Source organism: Leptonychotes weddellii, chromosome 12, assembly GCF_054177405.1.
Source record: "Leptonychotes weddellii isolate Sample4059 chromosome 12, ASM5417740v2, whole genome shotgun sequence".
Classification (NCBI taxonomy): Eukaryota; Metazoa; Chordata; class Mammalia; order Carnivora; family Phocidae; genus Leptonychotes; species Leptonychotes weddellii.
This window is the reverse complement of record NC_138380.1, coordinates 40,525,827-40,551,322: the sequence shown is the minus strand read 5'-3', so window position 1 is coordinate 40,551,322 and position 25,496 is coordinate 40,525,827. Positions and strand designations below refer to the sequence as shown.

Sequence of the window (25,496 nt, the reverse complement as noted above, 5' to 3'; positions counted from 1 at the left end):
GCTCAGGTCATGATCCTGGAGTCCCGGGATCGAGTCCCGCATCGGGCTCCCTGCTCGGCAGGAAGTCTGCTTCTCCCTCTGACCCTCTCCCCTCTCATGTGCTCTCTCTCTCTCTCTCATTCTCTCTCTCAAATAAATAAATAAATAAAATCTTAAAAAAAAAAAAAAAAGGAAAATGTTAGGTATGAAAGATGGCTGGAGAAGATAACATTTTAAGAGGTTGTAGGGGGAAAAAAATATTAAATCCTACAATTAGGTACTCCAGTTTCCATGACGTAAACCAGGTTGTTGGTCCAAAATATCCTGAAAGATTTTTTTCTAATTTACATTTTTAAGGTAAGTTCTACAAGGATATATAAATTAATTAAACCATATTTAGTTTTATATTTAATTTTATTAAAAATAATAAAAATCAAAATTGTGCTAAAAACTCCAGAAGAAATGGTCTCTTTAGATATACCCAATGTCAATCTTTTAATGGAAATGTTGCAGGTATTTATTCCATAATAAGATACTATCTAGTTTCTGTTCACATCGCAACTCTTAAAAACAACCCATTTACTGATTGGGTTAAAAAGAGAAATAGGGGTGCCTGGGTAGCTTAGTCAGTTCAGTGTCTGCCCTTGATTTCCACTCAGATCATGATCTCAGGGACATGAGACTGAGCCCCACATGGGGCTCCACACTCTGAGCATGGAGCCTGCTTAGACTGCTTACAGAATCTCTGTCTCCCTCTCTATCTGCCCCTCCCCTCCCCACACCACCCCACCCCATTCCCGTTCATGCTCTTGCTCTCTCTCTCTCTCTCGCTTAAAAAAAGAGAGAGAGAGAAAGAGAGAAATAACAAACACATATCCACAGACTAAGAAGCTAGATGTCTGTCATCAAATTGTCTTTGGGAAGCACTATCATTTCATTTATTAATATAATAATCAAGTATCTTTGGCAATAGCCATATATGATACTCAATTAGCCTATCATTTATTCAGTTATATGGCCACAAATGAAAAAAGGGGAATTCAGCCTTCCATGGCACAAGTGGAAAAGACCTAATGAGGGTTTTTAGCATGGTTGAGGTGACTGTGACAAATCAGTGCAGACAAAAGGGACACGAGGGTCTGGAGTGGCTCAGTTATTCAAAGGGTAGGCCTGACGACAGGTGCTAGGAAAACCACAGCATCCAGAGAGCATAGCTGACCAGTTAGTACAGGCCAGCAAAACCATTAATATGAAAGGTTTTAATAAGACATAAAGGATTTATAAGGTATTTGGGAGTGTCCTCATGAATTTGTAGGAGCATGGTTCTGGAAACTGCAGAAGCCAGCTACAGGGTAAGGACTGGTTCTGGCAGTGAGACAAGGACATTGATTAGAACAGGGACCAAAGATTAAGCCTGGGTCAGCTCCAGGGGTGAGTGACCTTTCATGCAGAGCAGAGCTCTCCCCATTTCTTGCTGAACTTGGGCCGAGGTAGCCCCAGCTGTGTGGGGAGATCTGACAACTGAAAATAGACCTTTTTCTTGCTTTGACACTATGAGACATCAGCTCTTCTGCAGAACATACAGGGGATTTGTGTCCTGTTATGCACAACGGCCATCTTCAGGGTTGTGTGTAGCTTTCAAATGAGTAGGAGTTTAAATGAGTGTGCATGCCACCACCTCGTGTCTTCTAAAACCTTGTGTCATATTGCCTCTGCCTGCTGTCCTCCTAGAATTCACAATTATACAAAAAAAAGGTATTTTCACATCAAATTGATCTGACATTAGACACCCTGAAATGCATACTATCTCAGGTTTTATTAGATGACAATGCATTTCTCCTTATTTAGAGTCAAGGGACCACAAACATACAGAGAAAACAGTCTTTTACATGTGCCTTATTATACTCGTGGGCAGGTGTACACGCAGGCACACAGAGAACTTGCAGAAAAGCAAGTGAAAATGGGGGATTGCATTCACCCACAAGAGCAGGCTGCTTAAGCCAAAGAACAAACTCAGGAACAGAGAGAAAAGGTATCTATGGTGAGTGACTCTGGGTTTGTAAGGCCTGAAAAATATTCTGGAGAAGAATGTCTCTAAATCAGATACTAGGTGCTAACTAGGGTTACAAAAATTATTTATTAAAAAAACTTATCTGGACAATTAATCTTGGATCAAGTTCAGATTATAGGCAGGGATAGATCCTATCTATTACCTTTCAATGGAAGTTCCAAGCAAGTGTTGAAAGTAAGAGCAATTTTAGGTAAAAGACTCAGAAAAACCTCCCCACCTCCTCCCCTTACAGAGCAATATGTAACAGTGCAGAGACTCACTTGACTAATTGGTAAATGCTATTTCTGTGGTCTTGTGGGACACCATGGTTTGTTGATATGATTCATTCTTTTGTATATGTGAATTCTTCAAAATAATTTAGTAATTAAAAAAAACTTTCCAGAAAAGAAAATAAGATCATCTGAAATTAGATTTTTGGATATTAGAAAATTCTTCTATGATGTTCATGATTTAGCTTTAAATAAAAAGAAAGCATACACAGCTTAACAAGTCAGATGAGCCAACTCAAAAGTGAAGTTTCAATGTTTTCTGGTGGTTTCTTGCTCTTACTACTAAAGTTTGTTTTAATGCGCTTGAGTCAGTTGAGTAGACCTTGAATTGATTCTGGGTTATAACCTAGCACTTACATCGGAAGAAAGAGTTTGAAACAGCCTCTTATTTTTTTTTTCCTTGCCTAAGGTTTCCTTTTCTCTGAAAACTAATTCTATACCTGTTCTAGAGCTGAAATGTAGTGTTAGTACTTCCAAATGACCAGAAGATGGCAGTGTTTCAGAATCTTCCACCTCACTCCCTTCTCTGGTACCAAACAGCCAGGAGTTACTCCTACATCCCAGCCCCGCGTGCCTTCCAATCACAAAGGGTTACCCCAAAATAACTAGATGAAGCGTAAACTTTAATGTTTCTAATGCTCAGCCTACTTGAGCACCATGTCTCCATGCCCCTGGCCTGACCATCCCTAGAACTTGGTCAGCCTGTAGGAATCTACTAGGACCATTCAACCAGCTCAGTCCTAAGGGACAAATAGCTTGTCCCCGTGTCTAGCCACACTGCTGTGACTCAGTTAGATCTTGAGAAGAAAAGAAATGAATCAGGCTTGAAATCTGCCCTTTTTTGACCTTGGACAAATCAGTTTGCCCTTCTGTGTCAGAACACTTGTCTATAAAAAGAACACTTCATGGTCTCTAACATCCTTTCTAGTTTCAAGAGCCATAACTGTGGTCACCTTTCAAGCACGATTGCCAACATCAGTAACACTTCAAATACTCCTCTAACTGGTTCAAATGCACTCACACTGAAGCAAAAGTAATTAGAGAGTTTTGCCATGTAAAATATGTTATTCAAATATAAAAATTAAGGGACAGAATCAAACCGAACTCTCAGAGCAAAATGATGAGGAGTTTTCAGTATAAAAGCATCACTTGTAGGAAAGTATTTCTACTATGACAATTCCAGTAAAAGTAGCCATGAAGCTGCCAGGATCTTGGCCATGGGGCTTGGAGGAGAAGAGTAAGAAATCTGGGACTTCCTAAAAACAGGGCTAAGAGGAATTAACACAGCTGTAAGACTGGTCTCCATGGAAGTAAGAAAAGAAGGTTGAAAGAAGATTGCCATGAAAATCAGTTTCCTTTAAAGAGCTTTCCAGAAACCCCACTCCATGCTCTCCACTTCCATCTCATTGCCATCCTACTACAAGGGATGCTGGGAAATGTCATTTGTTAGACACATTGTTGCCCTAAGACATTAGAAGTCTGTTCATGTGAATAAAGGGGGGAAAGACAGTTAGCAGGCAGCTAGCAGCCTCTGCCATGCTACTCTGGGAGGCAGGGAGGGCAGTCAAACCCATGCGCCTGGTAGAGAAAGCATTAGGGTCTAACAAGCATTAATGTCGCTTAAAGTCAGATGGGTGGAGATACTGGGGTCCTGGATCATGCATGTATTCAAAGCATGATCCAACCTGGGCTGGAAAACAAGGGGGATAGCTAGTAAGAACTCAGCAAATCATCAGGTTCCCAACAAATGGACTGAACTTAGGGGCTGCAGGAAGATATATATAGATAGATAGATATAGATATCTATCTATCTATCTATCTACATATATATATATATTAGGATATATATAGGCAGAAGCACAGTCATGCAGAGAAAGTAAGATTTAAAGAATGGTTCACATCAGGAACAATAAGGAGCAGGATGGGGAGCATAGACAGAGTTCAACTCTAGATTCCAATTCATGAAGAGAGTGGGATGCCTAAATGATGCCTGCCTTACTCTGGATGAGCTTGTTAGCCACATGGAGCTGATCCTGCAGATTTCACCATCAGGGATTGCAGTTAAGCAGGGTTAAGACTGATAAAAAAAAAATATTCTAAGCAGACTTTCTCTAATCAAACACATACCATCAGGACAGATGTGTTCAACGTTATTGAGATTCAGAGTGAGGCAGTATTCAAAGCCCAAGTTAAACAAGATTTAACAGGGCTCAACTTTCCTAAGCACAAACCCTACTTTGGCCCTTTCCCTCCTGCTCTCCTTTATCTGCGTCCTTGTACCCCTACATCACCTAGTTCTTCAGACAGCCATCCTGTCTCCAGGACATAATGTCTCCAAGAGCCAATCAACAACCAACTACCGTCCCGTCCCAGCCAAGTATTGCCTGCACTGGCCTGGAGAAGCCAAAGGCTGGGCTTTCCTCTTTATTCTTCCCCACACATTAGCGACAGGGCTTCATTGCAGACAAGGGAGCCCCAGGGGGGAAGGCAGGCTCCGCCGTGGTGAGCTCTTGCAGTGAATCCAAAAGGACTTCCTTTTCAGCTCTTTCTAATTGTTCTCAGTGCACAGTCCACGAGATGGAAGTGATGAAGATGGTGTGCCGGAGTTTCCGGGAGCATCTGGAGGAAATTGAACAGCACCTTACAGCACAGCAGGCACTCTTTTGCAGGGACATGTCAGAGGAGGAAAGGTAATTATCGAAGAGAGTCATAAAAGTAAGTAGAGCCCACACACCTGGAGCAAGGAAAGGTAATCAGGGCAGGACAGATGAGCACCAGGGAGGAGGACTAATGAGAAATGAATCCTTTTCCTTTGCTTTCCTGTTCTTGTTCTTGCTTTCTCAGTGGGAGTCTGTGAGAACTATTTGCTAGATAGCAACACTCACTCTTTAAGGCCAAGGCTTTTTGAGGTCAGAAGATGGGCAGTCAGCCGGGAAGATGGGGATAGCCAGCAGGATATCTTCCATTAATGTGAATGGGACTTATGCAAATGTAAGTATTGGGGGTTCTTAGAGTTTTGAAAATCTGCATTATTTTCACATAGATGAAAAGCATATGTCCCAAAAGTCGATTAGCTGTTGCCTGGGCCTGAGGGGTGGGAATAAGGATTAACTGTAAAGGGACACAGGAGTTTTTATTGGGCAGAGAGAAGTGATCCCAAACTGACTGGTGGTGAGTGAAACAACTTGGCAAATGTACTAAAAATCATTGCATTGGACTGTTAAAATAGGTGAACTCCATGGTATGCAAATTATTCTGCAATAGAGTTGTTTAAAAAAGAAAGAACACCCGCCCTGGTGATATACCATGTCTGCCACTGATAACAAATAAAGAAGGTGACTTTCCTTTGTAAGAAATGTCAGAGGACTGACCTACATTTTGAGAGGGATGATGGAGGACTGCGCTTGGAGGTGATGGGAAATGTGGTCGATTTCTATTCTGTACCTGCAGGGAGGAGGCCGAACAGCTGCAGACTCTCCGCTGGGCCCTGCGGCAGCAGATAGAAGAGCTGGAGTTTCATTTAGGAGACAGGGCTCAGCAAATCAAAGACGAGATTCTATTGGTACGGGGCAGTGGGTTGTGAAGCTGGACTCTGTCCTGCCGACCGCCGGAGGGATGCATTAAATCAGAAACCTGATAGTGCAATCAGTTCAGATTCTAGGATTATGGGCCAACACCTCCATTTTAAGTATAAAAAAAGTGAAGCCTTTGCTCAAGGCCACGTGGCTAGCTGGTGGCAATTGAGGATTAGAACTCAGGTCATCTAATTCCTATGCCAATCTTCCCTCCTGTCCTGTAAATAAGCGATACATATTAATAATAATTATTATTATTAGCCATTTTCCCGATGAGAATAAGAAACACAACTGTTGAGCTAGTATGGCTTAGTCATTGCCAGAATCTGCTGCTAACTCACAGAGCCCCCTCTAGAGAATTCCCCACCCAGGAGTACCTTTCCCAAAAGTCTGGCTTAGCTGTTTGGTGCAAATATGCTAAGTTGCCCACTCTTTTTGTTCTTACTTTCCTTTTAGCAGCTTGAGCTTCTCACAGAGGAACAACCTGAACACTATCCAAACCTGCATGACTGTAACTGGACGGAAGAAAAGAATGGCTAGACTTCAGGTGATAAAATCCACCCAGCCATGGTGCCGGGGGTTGCCTTTCCTCCCCACGATGGCCAGCAGGCTCCCAGCTCAAGGGTGACCCATTTGGCTGCCTTCTCTCCACCCACCTTGGAGAGCAGCACCAGGATGTCTCCTCCAGCTGAGGCAGAGTCAGGCCCAGCCCCTTTGTCAAATTGTCCTATTGGAGAAATGGGTATGAACGTCTTCCTCTAAATCAGAGTGGTTTTGGTGACCTTCCTACAAAGTGTAAGAGCACATTCTGGCCAGACAAGGAAATCTAAATTGCCCCCAAGAAGTGTTTATCAACCCTTCTTCAGCTATTTTTAAAAATATTGTACTCTGTGTTTCCACCCAAGAGAATCTCAATATTTCAATATCTATTCAATACAGAATAAGTGAGCACCTACTATGTGTCTGGCACTGGGAATACATGGTAGCCAAGATATAGATAGATAGATAGATAGATAGATAGATAGATAGATAGATAGATAGATAATAGATAGATAGATAATAGATAGATAGATAGATAGATAGATAGATAGATAGATAGAGATAGAGATATATAGATATCTAGGTAAAAATGATATACAGTCTTTGCCCTGCAGAAACTTAGAGTCTACTGGGGGAGATAGAATGTGGACACATAAAGACATATGGATTTGAAAACTGTGAAAGAGCTTTGAAGGAAATCACAGGGTTTTATGAAAGACAACATAGAAGGGAGTCTGATTGAGATCAAGATGTCAGGAGGGCCTGGTTGAGAAGTGACAACAGATGAGGGAAAGAAAATCCAGACCCCAGAAGTACCTGAGGCAGTCGGCCCCTGGAAGCACTGATGAAGCTCTTACCATGTGCCAGGAGATCCTCGAATGCTGGAGACGGCTGTGACACATAAAGAGTTGGATGGGGAGTGAAGAAAACAAGAACAACCAACAAGATAATTTCAACATTGACAAACGCCATGGAGAAGACAGTGTGGGAACACTGTAGGGGGTGGTATGGAAGAAAATCGAACGGCATTACTGAGGGTGACAGGCAGGGCCTTGCTGAAAGGAGGTTATTTGGCTTAGACCTGAATGGTGAGGAAGAGGAAGCCATGTGAAATTCTGGGGAAAGAACTTTGAAAGCAGAAGGAATGGAAAGTTTAAAGGCCCTGAGACAGAGCCAGACAGAGTTGCTGAGCACATGAGTGATGGGAGCGTGGAGGGAGAGGAAGTCCAGGGGCCGACTGTATGCCAGAGCCTGAGAGCCAGGATCCTTCTTCCTGATACTTTCTGTCCATGGCATTGCCGTTCTCCTTGACGTGTAGACTCAGAGCCACAACTTCACATCGTCTCCTCATCCTCCTTCATCCTCTTCCCTCAGAATCAATTATCACATCACTGCTGAGGGTACTGCCACAATGGCATTCCCAGAAGCCCCTTCAGAACCTATTACTGGGTGACGACCCAACAGAGGGGCTTCCTAACTGCCTCTAGCTTCCTTCTCTCTGAGCTATACTGGCCTCTGCCAAAGTGGTCTCCCTTGGACATCACTTGGGTCATATTACCCTGACCTAGGGTGAGTAGCCACGGAGTCCTTTTAGGCTATCCCAGAGAATTAGAGAGAAGTCACAGGATCGTCCTTCCCAGAGCAGTGTTGCACCAAACAACCTCTGTTCCCTGCAATTATTATGCCCCTCTCCTTATCTCCAGCTGCCTCATTTCCCTTGATCACATCCCTCTTCTGGCTCCTGCATCATGTTTTAGCTTCCATCCCCAACTTGGCTTCTGATATATTGCATTTGTACCCCCAAATTGCTTTCCTTTCTAATCTTTTTAAACTTTTTACTCTTTCCCTGGCTCAGACTCCAGGCTCCCTTGTTTATCTCCAGTTCTCCAATGTAGATTTTGAAAAGTTTGCCATGGTTTCTGCAGATGACTTCAGATATGATGGAGAAGGAAAAGGAGACCTGTTGCCTTCAGATGAAGGGTAGCATATGGAATCCCCAAGGATTGCTAAACATCTCATGGCATTTCCTTGTTTATTCTCCAAACTCTCCAACAAAGAGCACAAAAGGGGAAGCAAGATGTAGAGGGCTGCCCATCCCACACAGAACTTTGCTGTCTTCAGCCCATGAAGGCTTGATTGCCAATGCTACTTCCAAATACCATCTTCTGTAGTGCATAACCTTCTTCCCATAGACATGAGACCTCTAGAAGCCCAGCCCACCTGGTGATCTATGGATTAACTGTTAGTGTGTCCCCAGTAGTTCTCTATCCTGAAAACTCTTTAGACTCGCTGGGGAGTTTTATAAAATACTGACATTGAAGCCAGATCAATTAAACAAGAATCCCCAGGGATGGGATCCAGGGACCTACAAATTTTAAAAGTTCCCCAGATGATTCCCATATGCAGTTAAAATTGAGGGTTGTTGTTCTAGATGAAGAAGCTACCTTACAATTCAACTGTTCCTGTTGTTTTCTAAGGACTCTCTTTTATTTCCCATTTTTCTTTCTATACCACCCCTCTCAGCTAAAGAAGTCTTTCACAATTCATTGACAATCACTGAATAACAAAATTGGGAGACAAGAGAAAGAAAAAATGACATGTGGACTTTATTTCTATTTTTATAGCATTGAATTCTACCTTGCTCATCAGTTCCTACATTTCATCTTCATGGTAGTAAACAGACGACTTTGTTTTGTTTTCCTTCCTTTGACAAACCAGATTAAATATACATATTTGACCAGGTAGGTCAGGGTAAGGATTATTTGTTTCCTCAATTTAACACCTTCCTTCTCTTGCCAGAAATGTCTGTATAAAATAGTCAATTACAAAAATTATGGAAATGTAAGTAGTCTTCTAAATGTACATAGTTGTTTCGACACTAGGACACAGCACAAACATTCTAGAAAGTGAACAATTAAGACAAATTTCCTTTCCTTTAAAGAGCAAACTCTTTAATTCTGAAACCCAATTCAGGGTCGGAGTCATTTCGTTTCAATGAAAAAGAAGGAAAAAGTAAAACCATATTACCTGTTTATTTTCAAATTTAGAAATTGGCAAGGGAACAATTTAACCTCTTCTATATCAAAGGACGAGGGTCGCTTCCCTGTATTAATTTCATTCTATCCAGATTCCATCTCTGTATTCAAAGCCAAAGCTTTGAATAGAGAAGACTGACTTGAGAAACGATATTGGGAACTCAAGTCACATATTTTCCTTGGTTTTGTTATGCATAAGTGAAGACCCAGGTTGCATAATGGAGACAAAAAGATAAAACCTTGAAGACTGCTTTGAACCACAGCATATGTATAGGCTGTGTAGATTTGTCTAAGAAAATATACTTTTTTTGTCCACAGATAAACATTTCCCAGAAAAGTGTTCCATTAAATTTTGTTTAACAGATATTCCCTTATATGTGGATTTTTGTCTGCAAGACCAGAGTTATTTTGTCTTCAAAAGGAAATAATTCTGTTGAGGAAAAAAAAAAAAAAAAAAGGTCAGAAGACTTCCTAATGACATGAAAATCTGGTCTATTAAACTGTTTTTTCTTTGTTGAGAAAGTAATCAGTTTCTGTGGTATAACACTGGTCAAATAAAATGGGACATTTGTGCAGAGTTTAAAGATTGAAAGTAGTTTCCCTTTGAGAAGAAAAGCTTCAGAGTGTTTTATTGTGGGTTGGTGGGTTGCATATCTAATTTCAAATTGTAATTAAAACAACAAAGAACAGCCATAATTTGAGGGGTTATGGGTTATTAAAAATGATGTCAAATTGCCTTTTTTGAAATTGAGAGAATACAAGCAGAAGCCAAAATATGGATGTCACCTTTCTCTACCCAAACTCATGGCACCTTTCTCTACCCAAACTCAGTCTCTAATAGTCTAATTTTAAAACATTAGTAGACCAGAAGTTTAGTATGGGATGTGCCCTTCTGAATCCGCCCCCAGTTAAGTAAAGGAAGAGCCTTCCACATCAAAGATGATTTCTTATTAGAATCACACTGAAGACTTTTCTCTTTGGGTACTCCCAAGAACTCAGTGCTTCACCAGGAAAATGTAAGTGAATGAAAACAATTCTTAAATTGTACCTACACTTTTTTTATTCCTGTTATCCTTCAATAATTGCTTATTTGTTGATGACAAAGTACCAGAGTCACAGGATATCTATGTTTTTCTTTTTAAAATCTTAAGGTATTAGGGACTATTTTACAAGTGTGTAGTTTATAAGATTTAAGAAACACAATAGGTGCCCAGCATTGAGACATATCTTTGAATATTCAACATAATCGCCTGTTAAAACTACACCTGGTTCCCTCTTTTTACCTGAATAAAGAGACAACTATGTTGTCCTTTGTGTCTCCAGAGTACCATATATGGACTCCAACCTTAATTCCAAAGTCTACATGGCACTTAATTGCTCACATTTCCACCTTCCCCCAGACTTTAAGTTTCTTGAAGAGAGAGATTGAGTCCTTATCTTTCTGGAATTGCTTATACAGAGAACTGTAACCAGAACATAAGGGCATTTGGTGAAAAAATCAACATATTTTAAAATACTGGACCTGGGCGTCTGGGTGGCTCAGTCGGTTAAGCGACTCCCTTCAGCTCAGGTCATGATCCCAGGGTCCTGGGATCGAGCCCCACATCAGGCTCTCTGTTCAGCAGGGAGCCTGCTTCTCCATCTCCCTCTGCCTGCCATTCTGTCTACTTGTGATCTCTCTCTCTCTCTGTCAAATAAATAAATAAAATCTTTTAAAAAATAAAATAAAATACTGGACCTGATCTCAGAACTAAATTCCTGAGTGATATTTTTAGTGGGCATGGAAATCTGCATTGACAGTATTTTTCTTACAACACTTTACAACGTTATTCCACTATTTCCTTTTCTGTTTTTTTGCTTTGCTTTCATGGTTTCTGATGAGAAAGCTTCCCTCATTTGAATCACTGATTCCTTATGTGTTGTTTTCATCTGGCCTTTTCAAGATTTTTGCTTTGTTTTAGTTTCTGTTCTTTGATTATGATGAGTCAGAGCATGGCTTTCTTCAAGTTTATCTTACCTAAAGTTTGCCGAACTTCTTGCATCTGCAAATATATGTTCCTTTATCAAATCTGGAAAATTTTCAGCCATTATCTCTTCAAATAAGTTTCTGCACCATTTCTTTCTCCTCACCTTCCAGGGTTACAATAATGCCAAAATAAGAAGCTCTGATACTGTCCCGCTGTTCTTTGAGGCTCTGTGCGTATTTTATCAAACTTTTTTTTCTTCTATGTTTTCCAGATTGGATAATTTTTATTGATCTACCGTCAAGTATATTGATTCTTTTCTTTCCCCTCTCCATTCTGCTTTTGTGGTCCGACAGTGGACTGTCTATTTCTGTTATAGTATCTATCCATTCAAAACTTCCATTTGGTTCTTGATATCCCTTCTGTTTCCTGGCTGAGAATTTCTATCTTTCCATTTTCAAGAGTGCTCACCCTTACTTCATGTACATCATTATAAGAGGTTCTTTAAAATCTTTGTCCAATAATTCCCACATTTGGGTCATCTTGGAATTTGTGCTTGTTGATTACTTTTTCCCTTGAAGGTTGTTAACATTTTACTGATTCTTTGTATGTCAAGTAATTTTGGATTGTATCCCAGACATTTTCATATTATGCTATAAAACTCTGGGCTCTGGGTTTAACTTTGGATTAAAAATTTTCTGGGGAGTGGTTTTTTTGTTTTGTTTTGTTTATTTGTTTGCTTTAGTAGGCAACCAACCTAGCTAGGTTCAGAGCACAGTCCCTACCCACTTGCACACTGTGGCTCCAGTATCAATTTAGTATTCACAATCTTTCTGTAGTATCTGGCCTACCCTGTGCATGCACCATTCAGGGCTCAGTCTAAAACCTGGGTAGTGGTCTACACTATGGTTCAGTTCTCGAAGTGTTTGCTATGTTGCTTATGATCAAGTTCTATGCATGCACAACTCATGATGAGCCCAAGACTTTATACACAGATTTAAAGGATCCCTTTCTCCAACTATCTCCTTTCTGTGAAGCCACCACATTCTCTGACTCCTAGGAGCTCCTTTTCATGGCTCTGCCTGTAAAACCATGGCTTTAGCATGGTTTAGCATAGCACTTCCAGAAACTAGGTCTAACTCAGAGCAAAGTAGCAAGAGGAAGAGTCTGCTGTATCTGCTACCCCTATACCACCTCCACCGCTGTTGCTCTTGCCACTGCCATGGGAATGCCACTTCATTACTCGAACACATCCCAAGTAGGGCTTGAAGAGATAACGATCTCTCTTTCCTGGGGGCTCCTTTCCCAGCTTTCTGGCCCAAGAGAGAGGATTTTTCTTGCAGCATTTTCTATTAGCACTTACTGCACAGTTTCAAGATTCAGGCTTCCCTGGAATCTATGCCAAGAAATATGGAAGGAAAGAAGAAGCAGAGACTCTTCTCCATAGGTGTTGTTCTTTGAGTTTTTTGGTCTCCTCCCCAGTTTACTTGCTATTTTATACTCTTCAGAGTCCTCAGATGGTGTTTCATGTATTGTGTTCAGGACTTTGGGTTGTAATCAGTGGAAAAGATAGGGTGGCATGCATTTACTCCATCTTAACTGGAACTAAAATTTGCCAATCTAATTGTTCTTCATATTCTTTTATTATAGTAAATAATGCTAACACTTGCTTACTATGTGCTAAATACTGTGTTAACACTATTATATGCATGATTTACCTGTAGAAAAACAACAAACATTTGTCATAAACACCATTATCCCAGTTTATAGATGAGGAAACAGAGACTTACGGGGGTTAAATGAATTGCTCAATGTCACACAACAGGAAAACCAAGTTTGATCCTAGGCTGCTCTGACCCCAGAGCCAAACTCTGAATCATTCTGCAATATAGCCATGGCTAGCTCTGTCATGCAGCCTGAATGGGGCCAGAGCTGCAGACACTCTGATTACACATGAGGATCAGGCAGCAGTCTTCTCTGAGACCCATGTTTTCATAGCTTTCAGCATTGATTAGGTCAAGTTGAAAGATGTACTTATGCACAAGGCAGGTTGAGATTTAATATTGCTTTGTGTTGGTTATTGGGCAGGTGTTTGTTTAAAGGAAGTGGAAACAGGTGTGTGGGCTCTGATTCAATTACATGATGGAGAGGAACACACTGATCCATGGCCATTTTCAAGGAGAGATGCTGATTGTGCTAATTAATCATTTGTCTGTCAGAACAAAATAGAACATAATAGAAAATGATGTTCCAGTTACCATAGGTATGGAACACAGACTCTTGTGTCTGGCACTCCAGCAACCAGATGCAACTGTTTATGATGACAGCAATTAAGATGCAGTGCCTGAGTCCTCCTGGATTGCCATGTCTGAGATGGTTTGGAGGAAGGGTGTTTTATAGACTCTTGCCAACAGCATGGGACATCATCCAACAGGAATTGTGTCTCAAAGGAACTTTTCCCTTCAAAGAGATTAATTGAGTCCTTTTAGATCATGATGGTATCCCAGAGATATGGCTGAATGGAATATTTTTCCATCCTGTGTTTTGGAACACTCAATCTACCTCACCTAACCAAGACATTTATGCTCATAATAGAGTGTTGTAATAATATTTCATTCTTTCTTTATTTACTTGCCACCCAACAGCCAGAGTAGTCCTTTAAAAACAAATCAGGTGCTTTGCTCCCCTGCACAGGAATCCCCAATGGCTTTTCAGTATATTTATAATTAAATCCCAACTCCTTACCAAGATCTACAATGCTCTACATGACCCAGTCCCGCATACCTCTATGACTTCATTTCATGTCACTCTCTCTCTTTCTCACTATGATCCAATTTCATGGATCGTCTTGCCAATTCCTGAACAAATTAAGGCCATTCTTACTTCAGGGGGAATTCCCTTGCTGTTTTCTCTTTGCATTTGCTATTGCACTTTCCCTAGACATTCATATAGGTGGTACTTTCTCATTCGGACCTTCAGATGCCTTTCAGAAAGTCTTCCCTTAATAGCCCTATCCAAAATAGGGTTTCTTCCTGTACATATCTCTGTATATTCTCTATACATTTAATCTACTTTTCTTCATAACATTTACTATATGGATTTTTAACACTTCATTTATTTGTTCAGTGACTGTCTCCCTTACTAGAATGTAAGCTTCATGGGGAAGAAACTTGTCTGTCACCTTTCCATACTTTATCCGCAGGCCTAAACCACTGCCTGATACATAAGTTCATAAAAGAATTTGATGAGTAAATGGACAGGAAAATTAATTAACTAATCATATATCTTCACTAATTGATATTGTATGAACATGAGTAAGGCACAATCTACCACCAAGGAATTTTTAGTTTGGGGACGAAAACACATGCAGTTAATAATCTGTCTATGTTACCTCTTTGCTTAGACGTTTCAAAACCTCCCCATCCACAGCAAGGTTTCTGAGTCTGGGATCATCATTTTCACCAGACAGTGGAGAAGTTGAGAAAAAAATATTAGGACACATGGCAAGTCTTTAATAAAGTGAATGCAACCCAAGTGACAGTATTCTAACTCTTCCTTCAGGGTTACATCTCCTTTTAAATTAGAGGAGATTCCTCTTGGTTGCAGGTAACAAACCTAACTCCATATTACATAATCTATCTCAAAGATTTTTTTCTCCACTCTAGGCCCCCACTTGCTTCTCTAGCACATGGAACTTGCTATCTGAATCCCCCTTGTTGTAAAGCCACTCTCTCCCAAGGTCCTTCTTCAAAGCAGAATGTACAGGTTTTAGGACCTCATGCCTATATGGGTTTTTCAGATAATAGTAAAACATCTAGTCAAACATATAGCGATTCTCAAATATGACTCCATTAAGATAATCTGAAATCTTCACAAAGCTCCCATTGCTTAGAAAAAAACACCCAGACATTTTTATATAATTGGTCTAGGATGGGACCCAAGGATTGGCATTTTATAAAAATACTCTGAGTAATTTAATGTATACATGGGGTTGAGAACTATTGGTATAAGTAATCTCAAAGGAATTATATTTATAGGGAAATAATTTTAAACATGTATGCCAAATTTGACTTTTCTCCTAATTTGAAGGAGAAGCATCTCACAAGTTAAGGACTTCTTAGGAGGTCTCTCTTCACTGGATACCTACCAGGTGGTATCCCTGCTCACCTGTCCTCAGGATTTGACTTGTTCCTCACACTTTCTCAAAACTTCTCCATGAAAACTCCCACTAATTTTTTCAAGAAATTACATCCCTTACCTACAGATGTTGATGTCTCCCCAGGATCCACCTTCTGCTCTAGTCTGCATTATGCAGACTGGTCCTGTATTCTGGAGTTTCCCAAAACATTCAGACCTCTGCTCTAGTCTCATGAATAAGAATAGAGAGTGGGAATGTGAACTTTTTGCCTGGATTGTGACTCATTTCCCCATGAAATGTTTAAATACAAAACTAGCTACATTAGGGATTAATTTTTGAGAGATTCCCTTCTTCCTAGAATGCAAAAAAAAAAAAAAAAAACAAAAAACCGAAAAACAAAACTGAATCTTAACAACCTTAACAGTGAGGAAAGCCAGATAAAAATTATAATTTTTGTAAGCCTCTCAGAGAGCTGAGATCACAGGGCAAACAAGTAACTCAAAATTCGAAGCGAGACAACCTCTCACCTTGTCTGTCTTATGACAGAGCTTGGAAGGAAAATCATTTGGGTGGGTTTTTTTTTTTATAAGAAGGCTATTAATTTTTGTGTTTTGATTTTATAACCTGATTTCAAAAATTTAGAAAAGATATTCCAAGAGAAAAACTACCAATCAATCCAATCAATATCCCTTATAAATGTAGATGCAAATATACATATCTTCGTGCCTAATCAGCTGAAAGGACTTAGAAGCATTCTAATAGCAACAATCACACCAAGCATGTAGACCTTAGATCCTAACATCATTCTCCAATGAAAGAAAATAGGACTGCTTACAGAAATGGCTGATTCTAGGACTGGGGCAGGAAATAGACAAGATTAGCCTGGAGCATCTTGTTATGCCAGAAAGTAAGAAAGTGTTCAAAAACAATCTGATTGCATGGGGAAGTATCAAAGGGACACAAGATCAATTGAAAAAGTTCTCAGTGGCAAAAATAGAACAATCTGAGCAACAAAATAAATAAAGTCATCTTGATTATAACTCAAATTATAAAATAAATATCCACAAGTTCAAATCAATATAAATGATTGGAATGAATAAGTAAATGGGAAGAAGAGATAACTCTCCCATGCAGAAGGATTTCAGATAATTTATGTAGACTCTCCATCCTCAAGGAGGTGGACTATAACTCCCTCATGTGCATTTGTGGGCTGTGCACATTTAAACCCTTCAACACAGTACAGAAAAGAGGAAAAAGAAATAACTTTATGTAGAAAAACCTGACACATACTGCCTCAGCCAGGTGACCCAGGTGATATATATCCTTAAATGATATCATGAAAGTGACACTTTACTTCTGTGGTCTTCCTTCTGAGAACACATAACTCCAGCCCAATCACAAGGAAGACATCAGAAAAATGCCAGTTCAAGGGGATTCTATAAAATATCTGACCAGTATTTTTCAAAACTGTCAAAGACATCAAAACAAAGAAACTCTGAGAAACTGTCACAGCCAAGAGGAGCCTATCGAAAGATGAGGACCAACTATAATGTGCTATACTGAATGGGACCCAGGAACAGAAAAAGAACATAAGGTAAACACTAAGCAAATAAAAATGTAGACTTCTGAATAAAGTATAGGCTTTGGTTCATAATAATATATCAACATTGGTTCATTAGTTGTAAGAAATGTACCCTGCTAACAGAAACTGTTAATAATAGAGGAAACTGGGTTCAGACACATAGGAAGGAACTTTCTGTACCATCTTCACAATTTTTCTGAAAATTGAAAATATTTCTAAAAAATAAAGTTGATTGTTAGAGAGAGAGAATAATACCAGTGTCCAACTAAAAAGAAATTGAAAAAATAAAAATAAATTTTAAAAAGAACAAAGGAAATGAAGACATGCTGTAGATGGGGAGAAAATACTTAGAAAATACATATCTAATAAAGAACTGGCATTCAGAATATGTAAAGCACTGCCATGACTCAATAATAAGAAAACAAACAGCCCAGTTGGAAAAAACAAACAAACCCATAAGATTCAAACAAATACCTCAAGTAAGATAATATATGGATGGCAAATAAGTGCATGAAAAGAGACTCAAATTATTAGTCATTTAAAAAGGCAAATTAAAAACAACACAATGACCTACCAGAACACACCTACTAGAATGATGTCAATAACCGTAACAATGATACTGATAATAAATTGACAAGACCAAGTACCTGCAAGGATGTGGAACTATGTTTCTGGTGGGAATGCACTGCTAAAGCTGTTTTGAGAACAGTGTAGCAGTCTCTTGTAACATTAAACACATACTTCTGAAACAACCCTCAGTAAATTCCACAGATTATACCAAAGGCAGAGTCTCTGTCCCCTGTCAATGTATATTTCAAGGAAATTCTCCCAAACTTGCTTTGATAATCGTATGTTACTTTACTAACTTATTTTAGTTATTTTACTTACTTTACTGGTCTATTCATTAAATAGCTACTCAGTACATATTATATGCCAGGCACCATTGCAGAGTCTCAAACACACAAAACAAGATAGACAACATCTTTTTTTATGTGGTTTACATTCTAATGGGTAAAGTCAGGGTACAAATAGACTATAGACAAGTGAACATAAACAGTAACATTTCAAATAAGTGCTTTTAAGTAATCAACACATAAAGCACATGATGGTGACTGTAGAAGTTAACTGTACTGGTCACCAAGATGGACTAGCTCCGTCACTGGGGTGCAGACCAGAATAATGGAATAAAACCAATCAGATAGCAAATGTTGGCAAGGATGTAAAGAAATCGGAGCCCTCTTAAATTGCTGGTGGAAATGGAAAATAATGCAGCCACTATAGAACGCTACATCAAAAAAATTTTAAAATAAATAATTAAAAATATGATTCATATTTTATAATATGAATCATAAGATTCATATTTTAAAAAGAAAACAATTGCTCAAAATGCTAAACCCAGGATTACCATTTGACCCAGCAGTTCCACTTCTGTCTACCCAAGAAAATGAAAACATACGTCCACACAAAAACTTGTGCATGAATGTTCATAGAAGCACTGTTCATAAGAGCCAAAAAGTAAAAACAGCACAAACTTTTATCCACTGATGAATGGATAGACAAAATATGGTATACCCATACAAGGGGATACTCTTCAGCAATAAAAAAAACGAAGTACTACTAATGTGTACTGCAAGATGGGCGAACCGCAACACATACTAAGTGAGAGAAGCCAGCCAGGAAAGACCATATACTTTATGATCCCATTTATGTAAAAAGTCCAGGATAATCAGATCTATAGAGGCAGAACTTAGATTATCAGTTGTCTAGGGCTGGAGAAAGGGGCAGGGAATGGAGGTGACTGTTAATGGGTACAAGATTTCTTTTGGAGGTGATGAAAATATCCTGAAATGAGATTATGGGTGATGGTCGCACAATTTTGTAAATATATTAAAATCCATTAAATTGTTCACTTGTATCATATGTAAATTATACCCCAGGCAAGTGTCAAAAAATAATAAGGCAATTATGCAGACACCTGAGGCAGAATGTTTCCAGGGAGGGGACAGCAAGCAAGCCACCTGAGCTGGGAATAAATTTGGCCTATTTAAGGAACAGAGAGAAAGTAAGGTTGGAGCTAGTTGGGGAAGGAGAAATGAGTAGAGACCAGGTCAGATAGGGTCTATTAAGCCAGGGTGGGAAGCTTGGATTTTACTCAGAATGTAATGAGAAGCCATCTGAGGGTTTGAAGTAGGATAGCAACAGGATGTGAGGCATATTATGGGGAGTCTGGCTACCTTGCAGGTGATTGACTCAGGGAGCATAAAGAGAAGCAGGGAGGCCAGCCAAGGGCACTGCCTCAAGTAAAATACCTCAGGTAAAATAACATATGGATGGCAAATAAGCACATAAAAAGAGACTCAAATTATGGCAGTTTGGGCAAAACTCAGAAATGTAGTAGATTTATTTTTTCTTTTCTTTCCTTTTTTTCCCCTTATCCTTTTCTGTTGTCTCTTCTTTTTATCATAAACAAAAAACAAGGTCACTTTATATTTAGCAGAACAGTTCTCATAAGTTATCCCAGAAAAAGACACTAGCCAAAATATTTGACCCTCTGTTAACCTTAGTACCTCTAACAAGTTGTATGTCACTGGTCACAGGAGAACAATCTATTAATAATGAAAAATTTAGACTACTTTTATATAATTAGTCCTTATAAAAAATGGTATTATCCCAATTTAGTATCAAAACCTGCTTTTCATTCCAAATAGCACTGTCAAAGTAAAACATAGGCCACTTCATGTGTCTATGACAACTCTTTCCACACCAATTTCCTAGCTCACAGCAGCCAAATGATTTTCCTACATCACAAACAAACTACAGTCTTCAGGGTTATATTTGGAAAAGGAACAATAAGGCATCTGTAGAAAAACAGCATTTGCAATAGATTCCTCTTCTTGCCTAAGGTGTTATTTGCATTGTGCAAGCTCAAGTGGGTGGCAAAGAATAGGCAGGCTTTGTTAGACCATTATTCATGTAATGAGATTCGTGGTCTGCTATTCAACACAATTTTCAGTGGGCACTTTCCCAATGGCTAAATTGCTGCCTACAGACATGTTGATTATCAAATATAATTTAAAAATAAAAGAACACAAAATGCCCCTTCTTTTCTCCAGCCCCCCGCCCTGCCCTGCCTTTCGAGTTCTTCAATTTATCTCATAGAGAAGGTTTGCTCCGCCAAATACTATGCTCAACCTTGAAATGTCTGACTCTCACCTGGGACTCCTCCAGCCCTCCTCCCATCCCGTGACAGGTCCCAAGGTATCTCTCCAGTTGACCCAGAAATTTCTATGTCAAGAGCCAATCAACCTTGAAATGATGAGTGATTTGACACCTTGGGTTTCAGCCAGCTCCAAACCTTCCTATACCACATGTCCACTCCTCCATAAGATCAAGCCACACCCATGCATTGGTGATTGTAACCATTTTAGAGCTTGTTTATCAATTCTAAATCTGCCCCTGCTTCAGTGCAATTTTCCTCCAGTTTCTCTCTTTTATGATCCTGCACATCTCCCTGTGAACTTTGTTTTGCCCTAATCTCTCTAACTGATAACTTTTGTTTTGTTATTGCTTGTGTTCTAGAGAAATCAAGCTATGCTTTAAAGTAGACTCTCAAGAAACTTGAGAACTTCAGGCCCAGGTCCTGTCCATGAGCTGCTATGAGACTGTCTTACCACGTCTGTCACGAAGTCCCATGGTACCTCACTGGTCACTCGTTCCCTTGTGCCATGATGATACTCGCTCTGAACCTGCTATGTGTTCCCCACTCTACACCACCCACACTGGGGCACACTGGAAATATCTGGCTGTCTTCAACATCGTGCCTGGGCTGAAGGGAATCATGGGACTCTGTCTCAGACCCTCTGTCCACCTAAGTCTACCATACCGGTATTGCTGTTTTGCCCACTCCACATAGCCATGGGACATACAAAGATATAGCCATGGACAGACACATAGATGGTCAACCAGAAGCTCAAATGGGAAGCAAGCTGTAAGTCTCCTGAGCTCTGAGATTCCCAAACCTCTGTCAGGGAATCCCAGAGATCTAACAGGGACCCAAAAGGACACCAGAAGTGGGGCACAAAACCACACTAAAACTGAATTCATTTCCCCCTCTTATTTCTCTCCTAGCTTCTTCCACCCCTAGCCCCACAAGGGATTTTGTACATGATGTGTGATAGGAATATTCTTATCATAACCTCCACTCTTTCATGCTCCAAGGATTGATGCTCAATTTGTGAAAATCCAGTTTGAGAATTATCTAGAAAATTAATATTTTTCTTTTCTTTCCTAAAGCCCTGTTTTTACTTTTATCTTGATAGGGACTTTAAAATGTTCAAAGCTGAGCTATGACTTTTTTGTTCTAGGCATTATCAGTCCCCTCTCCTGGGACAAAAAGCCTCAGACTCATGGCCAAGTGTTAATGTAAAAAAAAAAAAAAAACCTGAGCGGTAAGGGGGAGGAAGATACACTTTACCAAGAAGTGAAAGTACATGTGTGATCTTTCAAAAAATCACACAATTGTAAACATGCACATTGCAATTACAAATTATTTTCCAATACTGCTTGTAGAGAGCAAAATGGAGTCACCCTTGTCAAGCAGGGGCCAATGTCAGCAATGATACAAGCTGTTAAGGGTACTGTAGCTACCAGATATCACCAAGACCAGCACCAGCTGACGACAGCCCAGAATTGACAATCAGCAGAAGCAGAGGAAGTCTGCAGGGGCCCAAGACTGGGAGGATTTGGGGCAGCAAACTGTCATACTCTTCAGACACTGACCCCTCTCTGTCTGAGCACTTCAAAAAGCAGCTGCTGCAGAAGGTTCTGCCCGATGGATCTCTAACTAGAACTGAGATCCTTCACTGCTTGAACGTCAGAAGCAGTAAGTGCCGAGAGCTGACCCAGACCAGACCAAGGCCTTACTCAATTGCTGGCCCACAGACTGACTTCATGTTTGGTTCCTTAACTTCCTGCCCCCCATGTTATCTTGTTTGCTGTATGACTTGTCTTGTGTTCTGTGTAAGAAGCCAAGTTAATCACATGGTGAAATGTCATTGAGTTTGGGATCCTGAACCTGCTTTATAATTATGTTAACCTTGCTTTATGACTGAATAAAGCTGACGTTGTAGAAAGATACAACTCGTGTATGCACCTTCAGAGCGTGCTCATGACACTGCTAATTCTTTATGTTGATATATAGCTTGCTTCTCCTATTTCCTTCTTAGTAACAATGAAATAGATATCTTTATACATAGGACAGAGTTTTGGCAGATTAAATTAATAAAAGTGGAATTTCGGGACCAAAATCTGAACATTTTTAAAGCTTTACATACATGTGGCCAAAGTATTCCCTTCTACAAAGTATCCCACATAAACTCACCAACAATGATCCTTCCTCCATAGTCTCTTCATGATAAGTCCATATCATTCATTTAACTTTATCAGTCTGATATGTGAGTTCGGTTTGCATTTATCTGAATAGTAGTGAAATCAAACATATATACTTTTGACTCTTTTTTCTTTTCTTCTTTCTATTTTTTCTCTTTTGGCTTTTAATAGCCTACTCACATTCTTTGTACATGTTTGGGAGTGCGGAAATAAATGAAGAGCACTCACATGAGAGCGAGCAAAGACTATTCACTTCAGAGCCTGCTATAACAAGGGAGTCGGCCACCATCATTTGGGTTTGGCAGTGACTCGAGGGCAGACGGGCAAGTGGAAAAGCTTTGTAGTGAAATAAAGGGAAGCCTTCAAGTGGGCTCTGGGTGGGAGTTGTTGGCATGGTGAACCTGGAAATGAACCAGCTACAAATGGGCTATCCATATGATTGGTTTGGGGAACATATTTGATTTGTCTGGTTGGCCCTGAGTTGAAGCTGGGCAAAAATTAGGGAAAGTAACAGTAATTACCAAGTCATGGCCGTTTGAGGCTGATTGCTGCAGAAATTGTAGATCACAGTTCTTTTTTTATATGTGGTCTAGCCATTGTCCGTCTGTATATTCAGTCCTTTAAGAGGGGAAAGATATCGCTTTCTCTTGATATGTAAGAACTTTTTATAGGTAAGGAGATTCATTCCTTGACTTATGTGTTGCAAATTGATTCTGAGTTCTGAATTTGTTGAAGTGTGTTTATGTTGTATCAGTTTTTAAATTTTATATAAACTATTCATTTTCATAGCCTCCGCTTTAGTTAGCTTGCAAGGATTTTTCACATTCAAAATTATAAAGCATTTACCTGTATTTTCTTTAATACTTGGACTATTTTTTATTTTTAATATATTTGGAATTTATGTTAGTGTAAGGCGGGTGGTAAAAACTAGTTTTCCTTTTATTTAACTGATAGGCAGTTGCCTCAATATCACTTATTAACAAACCCATCGATTGCCCGTGAGTGGATTCCCACAATAGTTTCAGTTTGATGAGATTATAATATCTGCATGTGAATTCATAACTGAAGTCTAAGCTTTAAGAGCCCAATGTGGGTTAAGGGCAGGGAGTACACATCATTGTGAGCAGTTAAAAGGAAATCCAGAACTAATTGCTGAGGTAGGAGGGTGCATCCCATTGATTAAGAGTTTATTATGTGTTTACAGTTTTTGTCCTTTAAACATATTTGAAATGCACAAATCTTAACTACATCATTCAATGACTTTTGACAAAAAGTGCAACTCAAACTATTATCAAGATAATGAACACCAAAATCATCTCAAAGCTTCCTCATGTTCTTTCCCAGTGAGCCCTGCCCTATCCTACAGAGACAACCATTGTTCTGATTTTTTTTCCATCATACATCAGTTTTGCCTGATATTATCTACAACATACTTTGAAATGCATCAAAAGTAATATGTGTTGATCAAGGGATAAAAGGATAAATAGATGGATAGCTATATGATAAGGCAAGTATAATAAAATGTTGATAAAATCTGGATAAATTGGGATAATAGGTATATGTATATTCCCTGTAAAATGCTTTCAACTTTTTATATGTTTGGAAATGTAAATAATAAAATGTTAGAAAAGAGAAAAGAAAGGCAAAAGCCCAAAGAAGAGCTAAAACACTTCTGAAAAGGATCAAGATCAGGGAATACTGCTAGATATCAAAAAATATATAAGATATATTAATCAATACAGTGCAGTGTTGGTACAGAGATAGAAAAACTGACCAATAGAACAGAATGGAGAAACCAGAAACAAACCACATGTACACAGAAACTTCACTAATGATGGAAATAGCATTGCAGATCAGTAGAGGAGGAAAGCTTTTTCAAGAAATGGTACTTGGACAATTGGTTATCCATGTGGAAAAATAAAATAAGATTCCTTCCCGACAGCATAATACCAGATGAATTAAGGACTTAGGTGGGAAGGCAAGACTGTACAAGTTTTTGAAGATGTAATTGACTGATGCTCAGAATCCATTTCCACTTTCCTCTGATGTATATCTCTACTCTGCAGAAATCTTATTAAAAAAAAAAAATTCTCAAACTCCCAGTAGCTAAGGAACAGGATACGAATTAGGTTTAATCAATTAGGTGCACTGACATGAGATTTAGAAGGTGGCAATGAGGCCAAGGCCACATACCTGCTGCTTTAGGCTGCCTTCTGCTTCAGGCAAGCCCACGGAGAGCTCAGAGTAGACTCTCCCCTATGTCCTTCCCGCCCTAGTGGTGGAGGGTCTTTGTGTTGTTGCTAATAGCTGGCTTGCTCTGGCATCCTCTACTTCTCGGCTCTTTCATCAACTATATACATCACAAGTGGATCTGAAAAAGCTTTAAAAAAAAAAAAAGCAAATTGCAGCAGAATACCAACAATATAATTGTACTTACATAGGCTCCATGGGTATGCAAAAAGAATGTATTGGTGATAAAAACATATGCTAAATTTATAAAGAAAAACTATGGGAAAATGTCAGCAGTGGAAGTATAGTTTCTGAATCTTACTAAATTACCCATTAAAAAAAAGACAAGACATGGCAATAGAATAGCAAAGTCAAAATCCACTGACAACATCTACAACAAAGCAAGTGACAAGGTACCCATCTGGAGAACCACGTACAATGAATGTATCTCAGAATCGACTGCCTGAGACATGGAAGAGAATATTTCACCCCTGTTTCCCATCTCCCAGAGTTGCCCCAGAAGATATGAATGCCTTGTTAGTACCCCAATGCTTTCAGGTTTGCACACGTGCCAGAATGGCTGAGCAGGCTCCTGCAGATGCTCCACACGGCAGCGGCGAGAAAGCCCATGGCAAAAAGCAAGAGATCCGCCAGTGCAGCTGAGCCGAGGGCTGTCAACAGTGGTCAGAGAAAAATGGTGGGTGAACCGGAGTCAAAGACACATCC

At 39.6% G+C, this 25,496-nt stretch overlaps 1 protein-coding gene across 1 annotated transcript in view; it reads left to right on the top strand.

Moving 5' to 3' along the window:
* Positions 1-6,892, top strand: part of ITPRID1 (ITPR interacting domain containing 1) — a 60,835-nt gene extending 53,943 nt beyond the window's left edge. The window contains 3 exon segments of the mRNA XM_081800917.1: positions 4,882-5,009; positions 5,770-5,881; positions 6,351-6,892. Coding sequence (XP_081657043.1) covers positions 4,882-5,009; positions 5,770-5,881; positions 6,351-6,656 — 546 coding nt within the window. The 3' untranslated portion in view covers positions 6,657-6,892.
* The last annotated feature ends 18,604 nt before the right edge of the window (positions 6,893-25,496 follow it).